The sequence below is a fragment of the Callorhinus ursinus genome, unplaced genomic scaffold (genome assembly GCF_003265705.2).
Source record: "Callorhinus ursinus isolate GAN/ISIS: 27379988/994484 unplaced genomic scaffold, GSC_fseal_2.0 scaffold65, whole genome shotgun sequence".
In the NCBI taxonomy this organism is placed as follows: domain Eukaryota; kingdom Metazoa; phylum Chordata; class Mammalia; order Carnivora; family Otariidae; genus Callorhinus; species Callorhinus ursinus.
In genome coordinates this window covers 1,448,768-1,474,765 of record NW_027397127.1, presented here as the reverse complement: position 1 = coordinate 1,474,765, position 25,998 = coordinate 1,448,768, and the positions used below count along the sequence as shown (strand labels likewise).

The window sequence follows — 25,998 nt, the reverse complement described above, 5'->3', positions numbered from 1 at the left end:
TTCCACAGGCCTGAATTTAGTTATAGGTTTATACCTGTCTGCAAAGGAAGGGTGGGCAATGTAGATTCTAGCTGAGTGTGTGACCATTTGGCCAAAAAAGAAGGGAAGAATAGTTTTTTTTAGCCTAAATTGTAGTCTAGAATGAAGTGCTTTTCCATTTCATTCAAGTGTGTTTTGATTATCCTATTAGTAGTGGGAGCTCCTGAAAACTTTTACATCGAGTATTGCTATGAGAAACTAATTGAAGAGGGTTAATACTCTAGAAGACCACTTAGAATGCTTTTGCAGTAGTTCAAGGATGTGATGAATCTAGTGCTTAACCAAAGCAGTAGCCTACATTTATGGCTTATGTAAGTCGTACACTCAAATGCTAGGCACATTACAACAGACAGAAATATATCTACTAATTGGAAAGAGGGAGTGACACCCATTAAATATATGTCCATTCTCCCACCCTCTGTCTCAGGGAAGAAGACTCTGAACATTCTTCCCTTTGGAATAGATGTTGCTAATGACAGACGTGGTATTAATGGCTCCTCTTAGATCTTCGCACTGCAATGTAAGTTTTCACTTTTCCTGATTGTAAAAATCTGGTGAGAATAATATAGCACCAACCTCATTACATCTGCCATTACAGGAAGAACCTTAAAATATCCATTTCCACAAATTCCACATGTGATTCTTAACACTCTAGTTGAGAAATAATACTAAATTATGAATATGTGAAGATTAGTTATGACAATGGGCAATAATTATTTATAGTGTATGTTTAAAACAATCTTTAAGGTTTAAGGACCAATAGTAGAACAAAATTCTGTGATTAGTAACATGAATGTTGATGGGCACCTTGATGTAGGACCCTTAGAGTTTGGAATAATCAGTATTTAGACTTGTTTAATATGTGCTACCCGTATTGAAAACTCGTGTCAATCATAACTATAGTCTACATAATTTCTATTAATTAGTGGGAACCTTCTCTTAGTTTCATCAGGGACTCAAGATTTCTTTACAAACTCAGCTGATTCATTGCCCTTCCCTTCCCTGTGTAAACTTACCCATGTCTTCTGTGCCCTCTCCTACTCTATCCTGTTTAGGCTTTCCATTCTCGGTTAGGTATGGCTGTGCCCTACCATAACCCACGGACTTATTCTGCTCCACGTCTCCTAGCAATATATAGATCTTACTTTTTCAACCTTATCCTGACCGATTGTCTGCAGTGCTCCGCCTGCCTTGTGCTAGCTCACCCTGACATAGTCTATCATGCCCTATTTTGCCCTGCATTGTTCCAACTTGCTCAACCATTCCTTGTCCTAGGAATCTCTACACTATCCTACCTTTTCCTTCTCTTTCTAAAGAGAAAAGGGGACAAGGTCCTGCTCAACCCCTCCTGGCTTTTCCCAAACCTTCCTTACTCTGGCTTGAACCCACCCTACATTTTCCAGTATGCACTACCCAGCCCTGCACAGCCTTTTCCTGTCCTGCACAATACTTTCCTGCTCTGCTCATCAATTCTTGTGTCTCTTCTAGTTCCTGTCTATCAAATAGACCTTGAGTAAAGCTCTGATGCCTGTTATTCAATAGAAAGATGATGGCAGTGACCTAACACACTGCCAGTGTCCTGGCACTAGCAGAAAATCTCTGAATTTGAGGTTGGTATTTGTTCAAATTTAACAAAGCTTTTTGTTTTATTGTAGATTTAGAAACTGCCATAAATGATTTTTATTTAATTAAAGCTTCATATCAACAGCTATAAATAACAAAGAGATAGCAATTTAAACAACTATTTCAACAATCTCAAGTTGCATTGAACTTTTATAGTATATGAAATGGCAAAAAAATTAGTTAAAGATAAAAAGGAAGAAAGGAAGAAAAACCAGACTGAGTTTATATAAATGAAATGATGAACAATTGGAGCAATATATGAACTAGCACTGTTTTTTATACTTTCCATATTCTTTATGGCTTTTCAAAATTATCTATAACATCTTTTACTAGCCTTCAAGAAAACTTACTTACATTTCATATTGATAAAGACAGGAACTTTAGTAAAACAATCTGACAATAACAGAACTTTACTGAATGCCAAAAACATTGCATTAGTAAACATTCAATTCAGTAAAGAGAAATTTGTTACATACAATTAAGAATACGAAATAGACCGGATTACTCTCATTTTAATTTTTTTGTCAATTTCAACAGTCAGTAAATGCATTATGAATAATTTGTACCTTTTGGCTTACCAGTTCAGAGAGAGCTATTTACAACAGAGAAACTGAGTAAGTCAAGTGACTGTAGGGCCAAGAGTTTGTTTATATTTTTTCTGTAATTACACCTGGTTCCTCTTTTAAAGGATGTAGTAGGTTGAATGGTGGCCCAAAAGGTATTGGTTTTAATCCCTGAAACATAGAAATGTCACCTTATTTAGAAAAAGGGTCTTTGCAGATGTGATTAAGTTAAGAATTCTGAAATCAGGAGATTATTCAGATGGGCCCTGAATGCCATCCTCAGTGTCCTTATAAGAGAAAGAATGACATTCCATTCCATTAGAGTGATATGGACATAAGCAAAGGAATGCTGTCAGCTACCAGAAGCTGGAAGAAGCAAGGAACATATTCTACCCTAGATCCTTGGAGAAAGCATGGCTCTGCTGATACCTTGATTTTGGATTTGTGGTCCCCAGAAGTATAGAGGATAAATTTGTGTTTATTCTTAAATAACCCATTGTTTTTGGTAATTTGTTATAGAAACCATAAGAAAGAAATACAGATTTTTGTGCCAGGAAATGGGATGCTACTGTAACAAATACAAAAAATCTAAAAGTGGTTTTGGGATTGAGTTATGGGTAGAGGCTGGAAGAAATTTGAGAAGCATGGTAGAAAAAGTTTAGATTTCCTTGAGTAGACTGTTGATAGAAATAAGGATGTTAAAGGCTCTGCCAGTGAGGGCTCAGGAGGAAATGAGAAACATGGTAGAGAAAGCCTGTATCAGCTTAGAGAATACATATATTGCCTGTCATCATAAACAGAATGCTGGTAGAAATATGAACATTAGAGGCATTTCTGGAGAAGGCTCAGAAAGAAATGGGGAACTTGTCATTGGAAATCAGAGAAAAGATGATCTTTTTTGTATACTGCCAGAAAACTTAGCTGAATTGTTTCATTCTCTTTTCTGAGCATGCGTCTTGTCTCGTGATGTACATGTGGCTTTCTAAATCCCCCAGTGTACACAGGTGCTATTAAACGTCTTTATTTCCCAGAGCAATTGTCTCCCCAGATTTTTCTACCAGGCTGTAGGTGGTCAATTGTGTGCTCAAACATAATCTATGGTCCCAGTTGGCTGCAGATTTTTCTTTAGGTTTACAGTGTTTTTGAGCAATGCCTGCCATTTTTTTTCTGCCCTAAGTGAGTTTTTAGTTAGGCAAAGAAATGGTATGTTTTGTCAGTCTTTCAGGTAGCCCCAGGCAGATTAGAACAGATAAACACTATAATTTGCAAATAACATCTGCTAGGCTCCCTCCAGAACCAGGTACAAAGGCCTGACAATGACACCGCGGAGCCAAGGAAAGGGTCGGGTAAGGGCAAGTGAAAATGTCACAAAGCTTTCCTACCATCTTTAAGTTGTTTTTCTCTTGATTTTGCATTCACTTGTTTGCTGTAAAACTTTGTTTTCCAGGTGTCTAACAAAACTGGTTCTGGCAGTTCCTGCTTGTTTTTCAGTGCTTTCGTGGAGGAATGGATGTTTGGAATTGCTATTCCCCGGTTTTGCTGGCCTTACTCCCATATGAACCTTTTTCATATGTTACTGGATTTGATTTGCTTTTTTGTTGAGAATTTTGGTTCTATGTTCATAAGAGATATTGGCTTTTAGTTTTATTGTGATGTCTTTGCCTTATTTTTGTGTCAGGATATCACTGACCTCCTAAAATGAATTGAAATTGTTCCTTCCTCTTTTATTATGTGTAAGGGTTAGTGAGGGATTGGTGTTAAATCTTTTTTAAATGATTGGTATAATTCATCAAGAAAGCCCTCTGGTCCTAGGTTTTTCCTTGTTGAATTATTTTTTGATTATTTATTCAATCTATTTATTTCTTATAGGTACATTCAGATTTTCTATTTCCTCTTGAGTCAGTCCTGATAGATTGTGTTGCTATCAGAATTTGTCCTTTCTATGTTATCTATTTTGCTTGCATGCAATCATTTTTTAATATTCCCTTATATATTCTTTTTATTCTTCTAAAATCAGTAGTAATATTTCCTCTTTCATTCGTAATTTTAATCATCTGAGTCTTTTCTCTTGGTCTGTCTAGCTAAATGTTTGTCAATTTTGTTGATTTTTTTCAAAAGAAAAACAACTTTGGTTTGTTGAGTTTATTTTTCTACATTTTATTTATTTTCACTCTAGTCATTATTTATTTCTTCAGCTTGCTTTGAAGTTTGCCCTTCTTTCTTTTTCTAGTTTATTAAAGGTAAGAGATTAGGTTACTGATTTTGAGATCTTTCTTTTTTAATATGGTCACTTGCAGCAATAATTTTAGCTCAAAGCACTGCTTACTCAACATCCCAAGTTTTGATACGTTTTGTTTTTGTTTTCATTTATTTCAAAGTATTTTCCAATTTGTCTTGTGATTTCTTTATTGACCCATTGGTTATTTAGTAATGTGTTGTTTAATTTCATAGATTGCAGAACTTTTCAGATCTCCTTTGTTATTGATTTAAAATTTTATTCCATTGTGGTCAGAAAACATACTTGATATGATTTCACTCCTTTTATATTTATTGTGACTTATTTTGTGGCCTAATATATACAGTTGGCCCTTGAACAACATGGGTTTGAAATGTGTGGGTTCACTTTTTGTGGATTTTTTTTTTTTTTTATAGCACGGAACTCTAAATACAATTTCTCTTCCTTAGGATTTTCTTAAAAACATTTTCTTTTCTCTAGCTTTCTTTATTGTAAGAATACAGCACATAATACATATAATCTATAAAATATGTGTCAGGGTGCCTGGGTGGCTCAGTCATTGAGCGTCTGCCTTCGGCTCAGGTCGTGATCCCAGGGTCCTGGGATCGAGCCCCACATCGGGCTCCCTGCTCAGCGGGAAGCCTGCTTCTCCCTCTCCCACTCCCCCTGCTTGCGTTCCCTCTCTCACTGTGTCTCTCTCTGTCAAGTAAATAAATAAAATCTTTAAAAAAATATGTGTCAGTAAACTGTTTATATTTTCTATAAGGCTCCAGTAAATAGTAGGCTATTAGTAGTTAACTCTTTGGGGAGTCAAAAGTTATATGTGGGTTTTCAATTGTGTTAGGGGTTGGTACATATAACTTCTGCATTGTTCAAGGATTAACTGTAGTAAGTTATGGAGAATGTGTCCCCAAATATGTATTGATTTTCTGTTGCTGCTGTAACAAATTATCACAAATTTATGGATTTAAAATAACCAATTTTTAAAATTACATTTCCATACTTCAGAAGTCTAAGTGAGTCTCACTGGGCTAACATCAAGATGTTTGCATAGCTGTATTCCTTTATGCAGGCTCTAAAAGAGAAGCTGTCCCCTTCCCTTTTCAGGCTCTGGAAACTATCTGCATTGTTTTTTGGCTCATGCCCCTTTGTACCTCCCAAAACAGCAATGGGCATTTGATTCTTTCTTGAATCGCATGACTCTTTCTTTTCCTCAGGTTGGATAATCTCAATTGAACTAGCTTCAGTTTTGCTGATTCTTTCTTCTGTTTCCTCAAATCTGTTGCTGAACCGCTCTAGTGAATTTTTCATTCCAGTTATTTTATCAACTTCAGAATTGCTATTTGGTCCTTTTTAAGAAATAGTTTATATCCCTTTATTTATATTCTCTATTTGGTGACCTCGTTCTCATATTTTCTTTAGTTATTTAGATGTGATTGTATTTTTAGTTCTTTGAACATATTAAATTAGCAATTTCAAAGTTTTGGTTAGTAAGTCCAATGTTGGAGCTTCCTCAGGGACGTATCATACTGACTGCTTCTTTTCCTATGTATCAGCCATATTTTCTTATTCTTTTGCATATGTTGCAATTTTATTGAAACCTGGACATTTTAGATATTATTTTTTTATTATGTTATGTTAATCACCATACATTACATCATTAGCTTTTGATGTAGTGTTCCATGATTCATTGTTTGCATATAACACCCAGTGCTCCATGCAGTACGTGCCCTCTTTAATACCCATCACCAGGCTAACCCATCCCCCACCCCCCTCCCCTCTAGAACCCTCAGTTTGTTTCTCAGAGTCCATAGTCTCTCATGGTTCGTCTCCCCCTCCAATTTCCCCCCTTCATTCTTCCCTTCCTACTATCTTCTTTTTTTTTAACATATAATGTATTATTTGTTTCAGAGGTACAGGTCTGTGATTCAACAGTCTTACACAATTCACAGTGCTCACCATAGCACATACCCTCCCCCCCACAATGTCTATCGAATTCTTAATCTCAGGAAACAAACTGAGGGCTGCTGGAGTGGTGGGAGTGGGAGGGATGGGATGGGGTGGCTGGGTGATAGACATTTTAGATATCATTATGCAGGAAATCTTCAAATCAGATTCTTCTGCATATCCTTGCCAGCATTTGGTTTTGCCAATGTTCTGGATTTTGGCCATTCTAATAAGTGTGTAGTGGTATCTCATTTTTTTTAGTGGAGTTTCTAAACTAATGTAGTAAACTCTGTATTCTTTGTCATGTGTGACCTCTGACGTCTCTGCTCAGGCTGCTTACTGGGCAGCTAATGATTATACGAGATTTCCTTAGATACCTGGAACCAATAAATCTCCTAGTTTTTGTAACAGGGCTCTGTGTGGGGATGCGTATATGCCAAGATAATTTCCTAAACACTTCCCTAGGCAGTTTACAACTCCACCTTAGCTTTCACTTCCTGCTTGTTTAAAGCCTCAAGGTTAGTGAGAGGTGAGCGCTTCTTAGGTGAGAAGGTGAGGGCCTTCTCAGATGTTTCCTGAACATGTGCCTAGCCCTAGGCCTGCTCACAGTCCTATACATGTGGCCTTCTGGATGAAAGAGAAAGGTAAAGAAGGGAGAAACAAAGGTTGGGTAAAAGCATTCTAGCCGGGTGCCTGGGTGGCTCAGTCAGTTAGGCGTCTGCCTTAGGCTCAGGTCATGATCCCAGAGTCCTGGGAACAAGCCCCATATTGGGCTCCCTGCTCAGCGGAGAGCATGCTTCTCCCTCTGCCTGCTGCTCCCCTGCTTGTGCTCTCGCTCTCTGTCAAATAAATAAATAAACAATCTTAAAAAAAAAAAAAAAGCATTCTAGCCTGCACTGTGATCCTAAGAGACTTCTGCAAGGTCACTGGGGCATCCCTGAGCCAAAGTCGCCCATCAGAGCAGTCCTGAATGTCTCAAAAGTAGACCTGTCTTATCTCCGCTGTGCTCAGTTATTTACTGGCTGGGAGCAACTGGTAAGAAAAATGGCCTCTGAACAGAGCAAACACAGTGATGGATTTCAAAGTGCTGCAGCTGGGCTGTAGGTCAATTACACTCCCTACCATCAGAGAGATGAGAAGGACCTTTTCATGCCATTATGCATGGCAACATAAATGTATTTATATATTTGTAGGTCAATTTGGCAATAGTTTTCAAATGTGTAATGCTTGTTCCATTTCACATAGCAATTCTATCCCTAGGAATTTATCCTGTAGAAATATACAGGTATGCAACAATATATGCCAGGTAATGTTTATTGCATCATCATTTTTCATTGTTAGAAGTGGGAATCAGTTTAAAGGTTTATGAATAGGGGACTAGGGAAAATAGCACATGACAATTAAAGAGAATATTAAATAGGATATCATTGAAATATCTGTATGAAAGAAGCCATATAAAAGGAAGAAAACTAAGTAAATAAAATGAAATTATTTATCTTCCTGAATAAAAGGTGAATTTTTAGCTCCAAAATTTTATCGTATAGAAGAGATCTTTATCATTCTTCTCTCATATTACAAGACCTTTCAGAATTACTTTGTTTTAAACAACTACTTAGAGAAGATACATTAGTTAAAATAATCCCTATTAATGCTAGTTTGGGATGCTAATAGAAATTGCCAGTCACAATTGGTAAGAAAAAAAGAGGGATATTCCTAGGGATAGAATTGCTATGTGAAATGGAACAAGCATTACACATTTGAAAACTATTGCCAAATTGACCTACAAATATATAAATACATTTATGTTGCCATGCATAATGGCATGAAAAGGTCCTTCTCATCTCTCTGATGGTAGGGAGTGTAATTGACCTACAGCCCAGCTGCAGCACTTTGAAATCCATCACTGGGTTTGCTCTGTTCAGAGGCCATTTTTCTTACCAGTTGCTCCCAGCCAGTAAATAACTGAGCACAGCGGAGATAAGACAGGTCTACTTTTGAGACATTCAGGACTGCTCTGATGGGCGACTTTGGCCATCTGAGCCACCCAGGCGCCCTCAAAATTATCTTATAATTGAGCCTATAAGGAAAATTCTCCAGCCTTGCAGAAAATCTGCTTCATTTCTCATATGGAGAAGTTGAGGTGCTTATTTTTATTATTGAAATTGTTTAGGGTGCCTGGGTGGCTCAGTTGGTTAAGCAACTGCCTTCGGCTCAGGTCATGATCCTGGAGTCCCAGGATCGAGTCCCGCATCGGGCTCCCTGCTCAGCAGGGGGTCTGCTTCTCCCTCTGACCCTCCCCCCTCTCATGCTCTCTCTCTCTCTCTCTCATTCTCTCTCTCAAACAAATAAATAAAATCTTTAAAAAAAAATTTAAAACTCTGACTTTAAAAAAAAAAAAAGAAAGAAATTGTTTACATTCATTTTCTATCACTGCCGAACAAATTATCACCAATTTAGTGGCTTAAAACGATCTCTGAGGATCCTGAATCCAATAGGGACCTCACTGGGCTAAAATCAAGGCATCAGCAGAACTGCATTTCTTTCTGAAGACTCTGGTGGAGCATCCATTTCTTTGCCTTTTCTAGCCTCTAGAAGCTAGCCACATTCTTTGGCTCATGGCCCCAACCTCCTCCACCTTCAAAGCCAGCAACAGCAGTCTTAGTTGTTACCATATTACTATGTCTCTGATTCTCTGCAGCTGGGAACGATTCTCCACTTTTAAAGGACTCATGAGATTAGGTTGGACATTCCTTGATAATCCAGAATAATCTGTCCATCTCAAGGTCCTTAACCATAGTCACATCTGTAAAGTCCCTTTTGTCATGCAAAGTAACATATTAACAGGCTCTGCGGATTAGAACATGGACATTTTTGGGGGGTGGACATTATTCTTTCTTCCACATTATTACGTAAAGAATAAAACTCAAGTCAATTATCAATGTCATTTCAGACTCATGTCACTAGAGCAATGTGTATCAGCAAATATGTGCCACTGGGTTGGGTGCTATAAAATAAAGTACAAAAGACTATGAAGGAGGCCCTGCCCTCAAGAGCATACTATATTGTTGGATCGTCAGGAACATTCACAAAAAGACAATTAACAATAAAATGCTTATATGTTGTCAAATTCATTTGTTCAACAGTATTTCTTGAGTACCTGCTCTGTTGTTCTAGGCTCTGCCAATACTGTGGGAGTGAACTACACGGTATCATGGAGCTGATTTTAAAGTGGGGAAAATAATAAGAAAATAGACTAACAGATAATAGATATAATGTAATACCAAACAATGATAAGTGGTATGGAGGAAAAGAAAGCAAGTTAAGGGGATAAAAAGGGGTGGAGTAGCTATTCTGAAAAACAGAGTGGTCCTCTGTGAGAGCTGAATGAGTGAATGTGGGACAGAGAGATGTTTTCTTTGCTAGAGTAATCTTGAAGTTTTTTTGTTTAAAAGCGGAATATATGTCTCAAGAGCATAAGTAAACAACAAATGGATAGACCAACACCTCTCCTTTTGTTCCATGGATCACCCTCATTAGAATCCAAATAGAGGCTTAAAACATTAAAATTCAACAGAGAACTATACTGCCCCTACCCTGCAGCAATATGCCATGCTTGGAGGAGTAATGAGTAGCGTAAACTGGTGAAATAGATGGTTCAAGCTGGAGTGATGTTTGCCACCAGGTTAAGGAGTTTAAACTCTTTATAGAATAATGAACCATCGAGTATTAATGACCAAGCAATTAACAGTAAAAAGCAATATTTTAGGACTATTAGCAATAGTTAGGACTATTATTAGTAGCAGCACTGTGCAGGATAGACTGGCGGTAAGGATGTCAATAACAAGGAAAGGTGTGATGAATCAATGGTAGTAGTACAGATATGAGGCATTAAGCATCAGATCCAGGTCAATTTCAATAATAATCAAAAAGAAAGAACAGATAGGGAGGACATTATGAAGTAAGTAAAAATGGGGCTCTGTGACTACAGTGATTGTGAGAATGATGGAAAAGTCAGAAATGACTCAGATTTTGAACCTGGATAACTGGCAAAATGGGTTTGCTGATTATTATGGAAAACCACTAGCTAGCTTCATGGAGACAATACTCATAAATGATTATATAAAAGTATAGGAGAAAAAAGCTATTACTTGTTCCTGCAATTTTTCTAAATTTGCCAGTAATCCAATAAAATATGATTAGAGCCCACTCTTGTACCTCTACTCAAGTTAGCCACATGAAATAACCCCTTGCATTTAGGAATCAATGTGTAAAAAAAAAACACCACTTTTAATATTAAAGAAAACTGAAACTCGTCTTTTTCAGCAACCATTAGCAATTTATTGGCTAAGGAGGGTGTAGAATCTAATTATACCTTTATGATTGTCAATATTACTAACATTTTGGAGAAAATTTGTACTATTTCATGTGCAGTTCTTCATTTATAGCACATATACTTAAACATAATAATGCACTAAGTAATAATTACTATCGTTTGCTAAATTATAAGCCTCTCAATTACTTAGTGATCCATGTAAAGCAAACCTCATTTTTAAAAATCCTTACATTTTTAAGGCTGAAGTACATGTTTTTCTAAACCAAGATGTGGTAGGATATGCACAAAAATAAGGAACAGGTAAGTTGGTATTAGAGTACTCCATGCATTTTAAATTAAATTGACTGTGAATGTGAAGGTATGTGCCCTAATACGTGCCCTGCCCCCCCTTCTCTCTCTCTCTCTCTCTCCACACACACACACACACACACACACACACAGGGATGTGTGTATATATATATATACATATATATGCATAATTTAAAATTTGTTAATTATATTACATGCCTTTGGACTTATCTATGCATATCAAAATACACTGGGCAATATGGTTTTTTTGGTTTTTTTTAGAAAACTGCCTTTATTCTATTAGTAGTTGGAAAAATTAACTGGTACAGAAGAAAAGTTCAGTCAGCTGGAGAGAAGAAAGAGTGCCACCCAAGAGAACTGGTGGCTCCTGTGGGAGGGACCCTGGATACAGTGAGGAAAAAGAGTACTGTGAACCAGAGCCAGACCCTGCAGTCCGGGGGAGACAGGTCATGCCGCCTTCTGAAGTGTCTAAGTGCCGCAGGCATGAAACCAAATTCCTATTTATTTAGCCCAGCTCTGGGGAGGGGGTACTGGAATATGTGGGGCCAAAAACAGGTGATATGGGCCATCTTTTTTATCCGAGAAACTGACAAAATGGGAATTTTAAAAATGAATTTTTCCATCTGACTTTATTTTCAAATACATTCTTTTCTAAAAAACCAATACACTTTCTGCAGGGTGACAAATACCAGTATTAGGAAATCCAATTATACAAAAAATACTACATCTAGTCTGGGGTAGATATATTTATTTTTTGGTAACATACATTAAGTGGCACTAATTACACAGTAACTATAAGGTAACTAAACATGAAACCACGGAAATGTAACTCTGCCACAGCTGCATGGACTTGGGCCTTTCTGGATGAGCATTTTCAAAAAAACTGGATGCCCATCACAGAGCTATGCCAATAAAATCTGTTAAGGAGTAAAGCTCTGAAGTAGGGACTCACCAGAGTACCTTGCAGCTGACAGAGGGCAGGCAGGACATGTTAGTTATAAAGTAGTTACAGCCTAATTCACAAAAGTTACCAACTGTTTCTCTTTCTAGAAAGAAGCAGGAAGTTAAGAAATCCCTTGAATTAGCGCCTGGTGTGTCAGGTGGGAGTGCAGAGGAGGGCTGTTAGAGCGGTGTCAGAAGGACCCCCGTGGTCGGGTAGGTTGGACATCATTAACAATCACGGTTGGCTTCTAAATACTGGTAGCAAGATGACTTCTGATTTGTAATCTTAGGTAAATTATAGATAAATGAAAAAAGGCGGGTAATCATACACTAAGATTAATAAACAGCACTTCAAAATTAACCGCATGAGGGCTGTGCTTGCAGCAGGGTTTCACAAGACAAGGCACCCAGATTTTTTCTTCCCACGTCTGGCTTGCAGAGCAGCTCTTGTGGCCATTTCAAAAACCTCCCTCACTCCATCTTTGGTCTTTGCTGACCACTCCATGTAACCGAAAGCGCCAATCCTGTTTGCCATATCTCCGCCTTCTTCCGGTTTCACCGGCTCCTGCTTCATCTTGGCTAGCTCCCACCTTGTGTGCTCATCATTCCAAAGATCCTTCTTGTTCCCAACCAGGATGATGGGCACGTTGGGACAGAAGTGCTTGACTTCCGGGGTCCATTTTTCTGGGATGTTTTCTAAACTATCAGGGCTGTCAATGGGGAAACACATCAGTATAACATCAGTGTCCGGATAGGAGAGAGGCCTCAAGCGATCATAATCTTCCTGCCCAGCTGTATCCCACAAAGCCAACTCTACCTGCTTTCCATCAACTTCAATATCTGCCACATAGTTCTCAAACACTGTGGGTACATACACTTCTGGGAACTGGTCCTTGCTAAAGACGATAAGCAAACAAGTCTTGCCACAGGCTCCATCACCAACAATCACCAGTTTCTTCCGGATGGCAGCCATGCTTACACATGTGCTGCAAGACCCACGGCCTGTGTGGCCGAAGTTCTACAAGGGCCTTGAACTTCTCAGATGAAGGGCACTCAGGCGACGACTCGCAGTCCGGCCTCTCTGTGCCGAGGACGCGTGTCCGCGAGTCGCAAGCTCGGAGATGGGCGGGGGGCTGAGGAGAGGGCAGCAGACTAACGAGAGAACCGACGAAGAACGGCGGGCGGTCGGCGGCGGGACAGCCACGTGGCAATACGTTTTTACTACTCTAGAAACATACCTGTTTTCACACCACTTTTTCTACAAAGTCTACTTTCTCTGCTTTATTTTAAAGACAAATCATATGATTCTCTCTTCCCTTAATTTTCTGCTTGGAGAGAAATAGTGAGCAACTATAAGAATCAAAGAACCTCCTCTATTTTTTCTGAAGCCAAACCTTTAGATCAACTCAACTTGGTATTTTTGAGTATCCATGTGACTATTTTGTCTTCTCATGTGTAGATATTTAATACATATAAGGGAGGATGTGTTCAGCATTCAGTAATGGCTAAGTATCCCTTATCAGAGCAACCTTGTAAAGATAACACTACACTGGGCAAAATACTAAAAAAAAAATAATAATTATAAGGCATTGTATTATGACCAAATGCAAGCAGAAACTGGGAATAAACTTGACTGTTGGAAGAAAGTTAAGGTACTAGGTGAAATTCTATTTTCTATTTTTAGTGTCTTTTGGCCTGAAGATAGGCCCCAATCACTGCCAGCTTTGTGGATAATATTATCATAGAAAATTTGTAGTCTAACTGGCTTGAAAAAACAGAGGAAAAAGTTCTGGGAAACCACAGCCACTGAAAAGTGAGGAGAAAAATGGTAGAAGAAAGAGCCTGGAAGAGAGATGCCCAAATATTATGAATAGTCTCTGACCAAATCTCTGGCTGACCCCTGAATTACACATGAGTGAGACAGAATGCAACAAGTAAAACTAAGGGAAAGGAACTGAATTGAGATCTAAGCTGTCATCCACCACAGGAGAGACATTGCTCACATTATGAGTTCAGTGTGCTAATAAATTAGCAGCCTATTTTAAAAAATAATACTCTTTAGAAAAACATTACAAAATGAAATCTAGAGTCTCCACAAGGTTTACAGCATTAATGTACACTCAAAAGTACACAAAATATGAATAATTGGAGAAATGCCTGATTCAGAAGGAAAGAAAATCAGTGGAGACCAGCTTCAAGATTTTATGACTATTTTATTACCCTAAAAACCCAAGATTGATTTTCTTTCTTTCTTCTTTCTTCTGTTTTGTATGTTTTTTTATTTGCCCCAAGTGGGGTTTAAACTCTCACTTTCCCACGCTCTGAATTATTTCTGATCCCACCACAAGGAGCCTTCAAACTGGCTAATGTGAGAAATTGGGAATGAAGACACTTTCTCCACCATCTTTCCAGGGGAGTCTCCTTTTTGAAAAAAAAAATCAAAAGGTTATTGCGTGAGCCTGGACGAATCCCACTCTTTGCTTTTCGTAGTCCGACCACCTCATCTAACCCCTTTTTGGCAAGAAGCAGGAGAACATGGTTCCCAGATTCTCCTACTTCACCTTGTTAAATACCAAGGGGGAAATCTTGCCACAGTAACATTTCACCTTCAGGCTACCTTCCTTTTCCATCCTCATAAAAACCCAAGATTTTATAATACAGCTTTTATAACTGTGATCAAGAATGTAAAGGAAGTATGCTTGTTATGAATTAAAATAAATCTCAGCAGAAAACTAGAACCTATAAAATAAACAAAAGGGAACTTGTAGTATTAAAAAACGCAATAGACTTAACAGCAAAATGGAAATGCCAGGGAAAAAATATCAGGAAGTTTGAAGATAGATCAATAGAAATTATCCCATCTGTCACAGCAGTTAGACAATATAAAGAAATATAAGGCATCCAGATTAGTAAGGAAGAAGTAAAACATTCACTTACCACAGATATCATAATACTATATGTAGAAAACCTTAAAGACTCCACCAAAAAACTGCTAGAACCGATAGATGAATTCAGTAAAGTCATAGGATACAAGATGAGTGTACACAAATCTGTGTCTTTCTATACACTAATAATGAAGCAGCAGAAAGTGAAATTAAGAAAACAATCCCATTTACAATTGCACCAAAAATAAAAAGATACCTAGGAATAAACCTAACTAAAGAGGTGAAAGATTTTACTCTGAAAACCATAAAACACTGATAGAAGAAATTCAAGATGAAGCAAAGAAATGGAAAGACATTCCATGCTCATCAGTTGGGAGAACAAATATTGTTAAAATATTCATACTACCCAAAGTAATCTACAGATTTAATGCCAACCCTATCAAAATACCAACAACATTTTTAACAGAACTAGAACAAACAATCCCAAAATTTATATGGAGCCACAAAAGACCCCAAATAGCCAAAGCAATCTTGAAAAAGAAAAACATAACTGGACCCACCACAATCACAGATTTCGAGTTATATTACAGAGCGATAGTAATTAAAAGAGTATGATACTGGCATAAAAATAGACACATAGAGATCAGTGGAATAGAACAAAAAACCCAGAAGGAAACCCACAGATAAATGCTCAAGTAATCTTCAACAAAGGAGGAATGAATATAAAATGGGAAAAAGTCTCTTCAACAAATGGTGTTGGGAAAACTGGAAAGCTACGTGCAAAAGAATGAAACTGGACCATTTCTTTCACCATACACAAAAATAAAGTTAAAATAGATTAAAGAACTAAATATGAGACCTGAAGCCATAAAAATCCCAAAAGAGAACCCAGGCAGTAATTTCTCTGACATTGGCCATAGCAACATTTTTCTAGATGTGTCTACATATACATATATATATATATAATGGAATATTACTCAGCCATAAAAAAGAATGAAATCTTGCCATTTACAACAACATCAGTAGAACTAGAGAGTATAATGCTAAATGAAATAGCAAATACCATATGATCTCATTCATATGTGGAATTTAAGAAGTGAAAAACGAGCAAAGGAAAGAAAAAAGAGAGACAAAACAAGAAAAAAGAGAACAAAATGATGGTTACCATAGGGGAGGTGGGTGGGGCAGATGGGTGAAATAGGTGATGAGGATTAAAGAGTATACTTATCATCATAAAAAAAAAAGTGTCCTATGTGAAAAACAGAAACGTTGTCTTTTAAATGAGCAGATATCTAACATAGTATTATTGGAATTCCAGAAAGAGAAGAGAGAATGAAGCTGAAAAAAATATTTGAAGAAATAATGGCAAACAAAATCACAAATTTGGTGAGATGCATCAATTTACAGATTCATGAAATTCAGTGAAGCCCAAACAGAATAAATACAACAAAACCATTGCTAGACATATCATAGGTGAGCTGCTTAAAACCAGTGATGGAGAAAATTTGAAACAGCAAGGAAAAGTAATGCATTAAATCAGGGGAAAATTATTTAATAAACAGTAACATAAGAAACAAGGGAAGTCAGTAGATAGTAGAAAAACATTGTTAAGTGCTGGAAAAAATCTGAAATCTGATATCATACCTTGTTAATGAAGACAAAACAAATTCATTTTCAGATAAAAGAAAAAGAATTTGTCACTAACAGACTTGCATCATAAAAACTATGAAGGAAATTCTTCAGAATTAAGAAAAATAATACCAAAAGAAAATGTGGAAATTTATAATAAAAATCAGTTGTGAATCATAAATTATTCCAAAACAAAATATTAAGGTAGTCTCTATAATTTGTATTTTATTTCTTAATTTTTTTTAAAAGATTTTATTTATTTGACAGAGAGAGACACAGAGAGAGAGAGGGAACTCAAGCACGGGGAGTGGGAAAGGGAGATGCAGGCTTCCCACTGAGCAGGGAGCCAGATGCGGGGCTCCCTCCCAGGACCCCGGGATCATGACCTGAGCCGAAGGCAGATGCTTAATGACTGAGCCACCCAGGTGCCCCTCTATCATTTGTATTTTAACTAAGAAGTGGGTCTTCTCATATTTTGTTTTTCTCTGAAGGCTTGGGAATAAATTATTATGTCAGTGACCTTTGTAAAGTCTGAATATTTAATTTCCGAAGAAATTATGAAAGGTGTGTGTGTGTGTGTGTGTGTGTGTTTGTGCATGTAAACGAATGACTTTGATTGCAGATGCTTTTTAAATATCTTTAAATTTAACTATTTTTGCAAAGATTGGCTTGAGAAATCTGGTCTTAAAATGGAGTAAAATGGAATTTTCTACCTTGACCTTCTGAAAATCACCCAAAAGCAAAAGGAAAACAAACAAACAAAAAAGAAATATAGTGTCTTGTTTGGTTGAACTAAGGGACGTCTGGAACTCTGAATCCCACTACATGAAGAAGGGCCTCACATACATTTAAAGTCAAATAGTGGTGCAGAAAGACACCGAGACACAATGTCCATGCCCATCTCCCAAACATGTAGCACATTCTGAGGAATAAGACCAACAATCCTTTATTATAAGAGAACTATTCCATTACTTTAATAGCTTGAAGTTATGTTCTGGGTACATTGTAAATTGCTTATCTTTTGCAGGGACATCTTTCAGAAAGGGTTGAGGAAAATTATACATCAGTGGTTCTTTGGAGCTCACTTTTAGTGCAAAGAGATTTATTTTTCTTCATTGCAGTAACAATGAAAATAAATTGTAAAAATCTGAACTCACTGACAAAAATCTATACTACCTAGAGATAGTGACTAAGTGGATCCTTTGTCTTTGTTATATCAGTTTAAAGTGTCATCTTATCAGAATAAAATACAAAGAAGTTCCTTTAACCACACTATCAGTTAACTATTTGCCAAAATAATCAATATTCTGTTTCCTCTATAGAGCATTCTAATTGATGCCCAGGGCAGTCTAAATGCTGATAGTTGGCTGTTTTCTTAGTACCTTCATATGCCTCTCCTCCCACTATTCAAATTCTGTGCTTACTAAGAGTCTGCTGAGTTTGTTCCAAAAGTTATTTATGCCAGTTGTACATGTTAATGTATTAAGTTATTTAAGGAAATGGAATGTACAGTGATGAAATATAAATGCAGAAAGAGCTGTTCTTTCTATGAAAACTTACTTCAGTGCTTTGGAAAATATTATTAAAAGTTTGTCTCTAACACATAGATCAATGGAACAGAATAGAAAACCCAGAAATGAACCCACAACTTTATGGCCAATTAATCTTTGACAAAGCAGGAAAGTATATCCAATGGAAAAAAGTCTCTTCAACAAATGGTGTTGGGAAAACGGGACGGCAACATGCAGAAGAATGAAACTGCACCCCTTTCTTACACCATACACAAAAATAAAGTCAAAATGGATGAAAAATCTAAATGTGAGACAGGAAACCATCAAAATCCTAGAGGAGAACACAGGCAGTAATCTCTTTGACACCGGCTGTAGCAACTTCTTACTAGATATGTCTCCTGAGGCAAGGAAGACAAAAGCAAAAATAAACTATTGGAACTTGATCAAAATAAAAAGCTTCTGAACGGAGAAGGAATCAACAAAACTAAAAGGCAACCTTTGGAATGGGAAAAGATATTTGCAAATGACATATCCAATAAAGGGTTAGTATGCAAAATACATGAAGAATTTATCAAACTCAATACCCAAAAAACAATCCAGTTAAAAAATGGGAAGGGACGCCTGGGTGGCTCAGTCGTTAAGCGTCTGCCTTCGGCTCAGGTCATGATCCCAGGGTCCTGGGATCGAGCCCCACATCGGGCTCCCTGCTTGGCAGGAGGCCTCCTTCTCCCTTTCCCACTGCCTGCTTGTATTCCCTCTCTCGCTGTGTCTCTGTCAAATAAATAAATAAAATCTTTAAAAAAAAATGGGCAGAAGACATGAATAGACATTTTTCCAAAGAAGACATACAGATGGCTAATCGATTCATGAAAAGATGCTCAACATCACTCATCATCATGAAAATACAAATCAAAACCACAATGAGATATTACCTCACACCAATCAAAATGGCTGCAGGAAACAACAGGTGTTGGCAAGGATGGGGAGAAAGGAGAAGAGTCTTACGCTGTTGGTGGGAATACAAATTGGGGCAGCCGCTCTGGAAAACAGTATGGAGGTTCCTCAAAAAGTTAAAAATAGATCTACCCTATGATCCAGCAATTGCACTACTAGGTATTTACCCAAAGGACACAAACATACTGATTCAAAGGGATACATGCACCCCTATGTTTATAGCAGCATTATCAACAATAGGCAAATTATGGAAACAGCTCAAATGTCCATCTACTGATGAATGGATAAAGAAGAAGTGACATATATAATGGACTATTACTCAGCCGTCAAAAAGAATGAAATTTCCATTTGCCACGATATGGATGGAGCTAGAGAGTATTATGCTAAGCAAAATAGGTCAGTCAGGGAAAGACATAGTATCATATGATTTCACTCATATGTGGAATTTAAGAAACAAAGCAAATAAGCAAAGGGAAAAAAAAAGAGAGGCAAACCAAGAAACAGACTTAACTATAGAAAACAAACTGATGGTTACTGGAGGGGATGTGGGGGCGGGGGATGAGTTAAATAGGTGATGGGGATTGAGGAGGACACTCGAGATGAGCACCAGGTGTTGTATATAAGTGATGAAGCACTAAATTCTACACCTGAAACTGATATTGCACTTATGTTAACTAGCTGGAACTTAAATGAAAACTTGGAAAAATTTTTTTTAAAAATCTCTGTAAATAAAAAAAGTGGTCTCAAAACATTGCTTTTGAATTTGATGTGGATGAGACTGCAAATATAGGGAAAATGTCATTAAAATTTAGAAGATTTTTGAACTCAGATTTCTTGCTAAGTCTTTAAGGAAACTCAAAAAATTGTAGAAAAATGAATTATCTGATATAGTTTATATCAGAAAGATAATGTGGAGCTCAGGCTATGGATTTTGTATACTCAAAGCAAAGGCCCTATGTAAAAAAGGGCCAATATACATTTTATGTTTTAAACTTTTATGGTACATAGTCATCATTTTTATGTTTCCTCAATTTAGCACACTTAAAAGAAACTACCACTATGTCACAGAAAAAAAGTTTTATCAATGCCCTTTCATGTGTGATTAGCCATGAAACTTTCAATTACTGTATTTTTTTGTCTCTCTATTCAACAGTATTTTAATACCATGAAGTATGTGCTTTCTAAAATTGAGAAGTCATGTGAATAAATATAGTTTTCAATTATCATTGTCCAACTCCATTTTTCTCCTATTAGCATTTTATTATTACAAGTTAACTTGGCATGATGATAATAGTTAGAAGTCTCTGTAGAAAGCTTCATAATCATTTTAATAGTAGCTAGCATTTATGGAAGCTTTACTATATGCCAGTCACCTTGCTAAGTGCTTTATAGGAGTTAGCATCTTTAATTTTCACAGCTCGCAAACTATCCCAGTTATGAGACATGCTATCATCAAATAGCCTATCATACCTACTTTTTGTGTCAAATATATATCATAATGAATCATCACAGTGCCTAATTCCAAAGTGAGTGATGCAGCATAAGACGAATAGCCTGCTGTTTTGGATAAAAAACAATGCAAAGTAATGAAAGTCCTTAGGTTGAAAAAAAGGGAGCAAATTCCAAAAAATAATCTCTTTACTCAAATTCATGGAATAATCAAATTTAAAACTAAAGATAAATTTAAGGAAATCTACTTCACTGAAGGCTAATTATGGTTCTATAACCAATTCATTGGTTCATATATGAGTCTCACTAATGTTATAATTGATTTTGACTTAAGAATATGTAGTAAAGTTTACATTCTGTTAAGAGGTCATTTCCCCAAAAGTCATGAAACATGACATTCATTGTGTTAGTTTCTACTGAAATCAGGGTTTTCCCCCAAATAAGCATTTAAAATACTCTTTCAAATTTTCCTGAACTTTTAGTCTATATAAGCCCTCTACACCCACACTTATTTAACCTTAAAAAAAAAAAAAGCCTAAAAGGGTAGGCACATTATTCTTTCCAATGTACTGATACACAAAATGAGATTGGAAGAATATAGGAGACTTGCTAGAGGACCCACAATAAATGTGGAAGTCTAATGTAACAGAATGTTGAATACGACTTTTCTTATCGCCCTGAGGTTGTCCACCAGAACCCACCTCTGAAAATTCAGAGAACAAAGAAATGACATTAAGTCACTAAGTATCTTTTTCTAAAAGGAGCCTCCATCAAGTGGCCCAGAATTAGGTCCAGATGTCACACTGCATGTGTCCCAACTCACTCATATGGCAGTCAGCCACCACCCTACTGCTTCACCCTAGTATAATAAGGAGAGCCCCAGGGGAGGTGGAGTGCTATCAAAGTGACTCCTCTCCCTCTTTGTGGTAGTGGGGACAGGGTGCTGTTTTCTTCCTGAAACCAAATTGTGTGGCATTCCAAGGCAAAACAGTCATAAAATTGGGGATGCATGTAAAAAGAATAGAGAGGCATTTTAGTCTTTGGCAAATTTGTTTTTCAAGATTATTTTGGCTATTCAAGGCCCCTGCAATTCCATATGAATTAGAAGATCTACATTTCTGTTGCGATAGAAGGGCTATTTGAATTTTGATAGGGATTGCCTTGTATCTGTAGATCTCTTTCAGCATCGCTGATACTCTCTTCTTTCTCTAGTTCCATAAGATGTAAAAAGTAGGTTATTTATCTGAAATCTTTCTTTTCTAATGTAGGCATTGATTGCTATAAAGGTTTTTCTGAGCGGTGTTCTTACTGCACCCCAAAAGTTTTGGTATGTTGCGTTTTCATTTTCATTCATCTCTAAATACTCTCTAATTTGCTTTGTGATTTTCCTTTTCATTGACCCACAGGTTGTAGAATGTGTTGTGTTATGTCCACATATTAGTGAATTTTCTAGTTTTCTTTCTTTTTTTTCTGTTACTGATTTCTACCCTCATTTCGTTGCGATCAAGAAGATACTTTGCATGATTTCACTATTATAAAATTTTATAAAATACATTTTAAAATGTATTGAGACTTTTTGTGAGGCCTAGTATATGGTCCTGGATTGTTTTTTATTTGCATTTGAGAAGGATGTGTGTTCTGTTATTTTTGAGTGGAGTGATCTCTATATGCCTATTATGTCTAGTTAGTTTGGTTTTGTTTTTGTCCTCTGTATCGTTGTTCCTCTTCCGACTACATAATCTATCCATTATTGAAAGTGGAGCATTGAAGTCTACAAGTATTATTTTACAACTGTCTGTTTCTCCCTTACAAATCTGGCAGGGTTTGCTTCCCATATTGTGTGGCTCTGTGTTTTAAATATGCTTATAAATTGTTGTATCTTCTTAATGAATTGGCCCTCTTCTCAAGATGTGATATTTTTGTCTCTTAATATTTGATTTAAAGTCAGTTTTTTCTGATATTAATATAAATACCCCCTCTCTCTTTTAGTTGCAGTTTGCTGAGAATATCTTTCTTCCCATCTTTCACTTTCAACATATTCTTGCCTTTTGATCTGAAGAGTCCCTTGTAGACAGCATAGTATTGGATCGTGTATTTTTAATCATTCTGGTCATATCTGCCTTTGATTGGAGAGTTTAATTTACTTACCCTCAAAATAATTACTGACAAAAAAGGATTTATTACTTTCTTTTCTTGTTGCTATTGGTTTCAAAATGTCTTATACTTTTTTCCCCTCATTGACTCCATTACTGCCTTCTGTGTTTGGTTAATTTTTGTAGTGACGTGTTTCCATTCCCTTCCCTTTTGTTTATACTGGTTTAGATATTTTCTTAGTAGATACCATGGGAATTACAATTAACATCATAAATTTATAACTACCTATTTTGAATTGGTGCCAATTTTCAATAACATAAAAAAACTCTAGTCCTCTTCTCTTTGGGCTGGCCCCCTGTGCCTTCAGCCAGCCCTCTGCACACTCCACCTCCCCACTCCTGGGTCCTCAGCCTTGCATCCAAGACATGTCCCCAACAGAGGAGTACTGGGCAGGACTCATCCCCAGGCCTGTCTCTACTGTGGGTGTGGCAACAGCTGTTGCATGCACCCCCAGCTTCCCCCCCGCCAGGACTCCTGCCTGGAGAAGAAACTGTCAGCCAGGCCTCCCTGGTGGGCATTTTGTGTTCAGCAATAAAGGCTCTGTCCTGGGGAGGGAAACTCTAGTCCTATACAACTCCCACCCTCCTCTTTATATTGTTGCTTTTGCAAGTTGCTTCTTTATATATTGTGGGACAAATAACTTAGATTTATACTTCTTTTTATGCATTTATCTTTTAAATCATGTAGAAAATAAAAATTGTTGTTACAAATAAAAAACACAATAATTTTGGCTTTTATATTTACCTATGTAATTATCTTTATCAGAGATCTTTGTTTCATCATACAGCTTCTAGTTACCTTCTAGTGTCCCATCAGTTCAATGTGGAGGATTCTATCTATCATTATTTGTAGGCAGTTCTACTGTTAACAAAATATCTCAGCTCTCATTTACCTGGGGATATCTTCATTGATCTTTCATTTTTGAGGGATAGTTTTGCTGAATATAGAATGGAGTGACAGTTTTCCTCCCCACTCTGTCTTCTGCTCTCCATGGTTTCTGATGAGAAATTAGCCAATAATCTCACTGAGAATCCTTTGTATATGATTCTCTTTGACTGGAATTCAGCACATAGATTATAATATAGTCTAGTGTGGATCTGTTAGTTTGTCCTACGTGGGGTTTACTGATCATCTTGGATTGGGAAGATTCACATATGTCATCGTGTTTGGGAATTTGGGGTCCATTGTTTCTTTAAATATTCTTGCTGCTCCTTTCTCTCTCTCTCTCTGATCTCCTCTGAGACCCCTATCATGTATATATTGGTCTGCCTTAAGGTGTCTTAGAGTTTTCTGAGGCTTGGTTCACTTTTCTAAATTCTTTTTTCTTTTTGTTCCCCAAACTGGATAATTTTAATAATCTTATCTTCGAGGTCACTGATTTTTTTTCTTCCTGCTTAAATTTGCTTTTGAACTCCTGCAGTGGAATTTTCATTTCAGTTATTCTAGTTTTAAGCTGCAGAATTTGTATTTTTATAATTTCCATCTCTTTATTGATATTATCATTTTGTTCATAAGGTATTTTCCTGAATTCCTTTAATTCGTTGATCATGGTATCCTTTGGCTTTGAGCATATTTAATAAGACAGTAAGTTTAAGGTCTTTTTTTTAGTAAGTCCAATATCTGTGCTCAGGAATGGTTTCTGTCAGTTTATTATTATTTTTTCTTTGGGTCACACTTTACTGTTTATTTCTATGCTTTGTGATTTTTTTGTTGAAAACTGGGCAGTTGAATATTATAATATGATAATTCTGGAAATCAGATTCTCCCTCTTCCCAAGATTTAGCTGTTCTTTATTATTAAACGTTGTGATCATCTATTTGATTAGTTTTCCAAATTCTTTTTAGAAAGACTCTATTGCTTGTTATGTATGGTTACTAAAGTCTCCGTTCTTTTATCTCGTGTTCAGCTAGTATTTTGACAAAAATTTCCTTGAACACAGGACAAAAAACAAACAAGAAAACATACACACAAAAAAAGCATGTCTCTTAGTCTTTGCAGAGAGTCTCTGTTCTGGGGCTGTTTGTAACTCTAAGCCTTCTTCATTTCCTGCTTGCCCTGAGCCTGGAGATAGCCAGAGGTAAAAGCTTGGGATTTTCTCATGTCTATTCAGAGCGTTCATCCTGCCCTATGCATGCATGTAGCTTTCTTAATTCCCTAGAATAGTGTCACACTTTTGAGTACCCTAATTTCCTAAGGAAACTCTCACCTCAGCTTTTCTTCCCTGGCTTTATGTAGTCTATTGTATGTCTCAACCATAATCTTTTACCCAGGCAGCTGCTAGCTTTTTATTCTCCTCACAGTGTTTTCAAACAATACCTGATGCTTTTCTCCCCAGAATGAGTTCCAAGTTACAGAAAACAAAGAATGCCTTGTCTTAGACCTCAGGTAGTCCTCAGACTGATTAAACTGATTAAAACAGACATAGTAATTTATCAGTGTGATCTGTTCTACTCCCTTCAAAATAGGAGACTAGAGTCTCACCATGAGAATGCAGTCTGGCATCTTCAAGACTATTTCTAAGCCGGGGGTAGTGTGGGACAAAGGCAGGTAAAAACACCACAAAGCTTTCCCACGATTTTTAAGTTGCCTTTTTCTTGATTCAGTGTTCATTTTGTTGCTTTAAACTCTTGACTATTTTCAAGAAATCTCACAAAGCTGGTTCTAAAAATAACTGCTTATTTTTCAATGTTTCTGTGGAAGGACAGACATTTGGAGATAACTTCTCTACCAGTTCACTTATGTGACTCCTATATTTTAAATACTCTTTTTTCCCCCTCATTTTAACTCACCTTTCTCTCCAGACTCCAATTATATGTATTTGGAGATAATGAGAGTATGTCAGTTATTGATGGGTGGGTACAAATCTCCATCTATATTTATATATGTATCTATTACTTCCTTTAAGCTGTTTGATATTGTCCCATATTCTTAACCTTTTTTCAAGAAATCTTTTTTTCTTTCTGAGGAATTTCTATTGATCTTTATTCAGGTTCCCCCTTTTTTGTTCTACCATCACCAATCTATTATTAAGCAAGAGAGTAAAATGTACATTTCATTTATTCTACCTTGCCTTCCTAAAATTACTTTTTGATTTTTATGTATAGTTTTCATTTCTCTACTAAGCTTCCCTATCAGTTCACTCATTAATGCCATATTTCTCTTAATTATTCGAATCACATTTTCCTTAATATTTTGGACATAGTTTCAATGACCATTTTAAAATCTTTGTCTACTAAATCCAACATCTAGACTATTTTAGAGTTGATTTTTATTAACTGCTTTTTTCTTGACAAAGGATCATATTTTTCTGTTTTATTGTCTAGTATTGTTCATGCCATACTAACTTTTGTGACTGCTATGTTATGTAGACACTGGATTACTTTATTCTTCCTCTGAATGGTGTTCATTGTTTTTATCTTTTAAA

At 36.7% G+C, this 25,998-nt stretch overlaps 1 protein-coding gene across 2 annotated transcripts; it reads right to left on the bottom strand.

Moving 5' to 3' along the window:
* Positions 1-11,735: 11,735 nt before the first annotated feature.
* LOC112810213 (transforming protein RhoA-like) lies at positions 11,736-13,178 on the bottom strand. 2 transcript variants are annotated; one of them, XM_025853710.2, is made up of 2 exons: positions 12,810-13,178; positions 12,386-12,688 (listed from the first exon to the last, which is right to left on the bottom strand). In XM_025853710.2, exons 1-2 carry the CDS (start codon positions 12,963-12,965, stop codon positions 12,572-12,574), a joined length of 273 nt encoding a protein of 90 aa, XP_025709495.1. In that variant the 5' UTR covers positions 12,966-13,178; the 3' UTR covers positions 12,386-12,571. The 2 variants fall into 2 exon arrangements, with proteins under 2 accessions (XP_025709494.1, XP_025709495.1); XM_025853709.2 differs by having other exon boundaries at positions 11,736-13,165.
* Between the last annotated feature and the right edge of the window lie 12,820 nt (positions 13,179-25,998).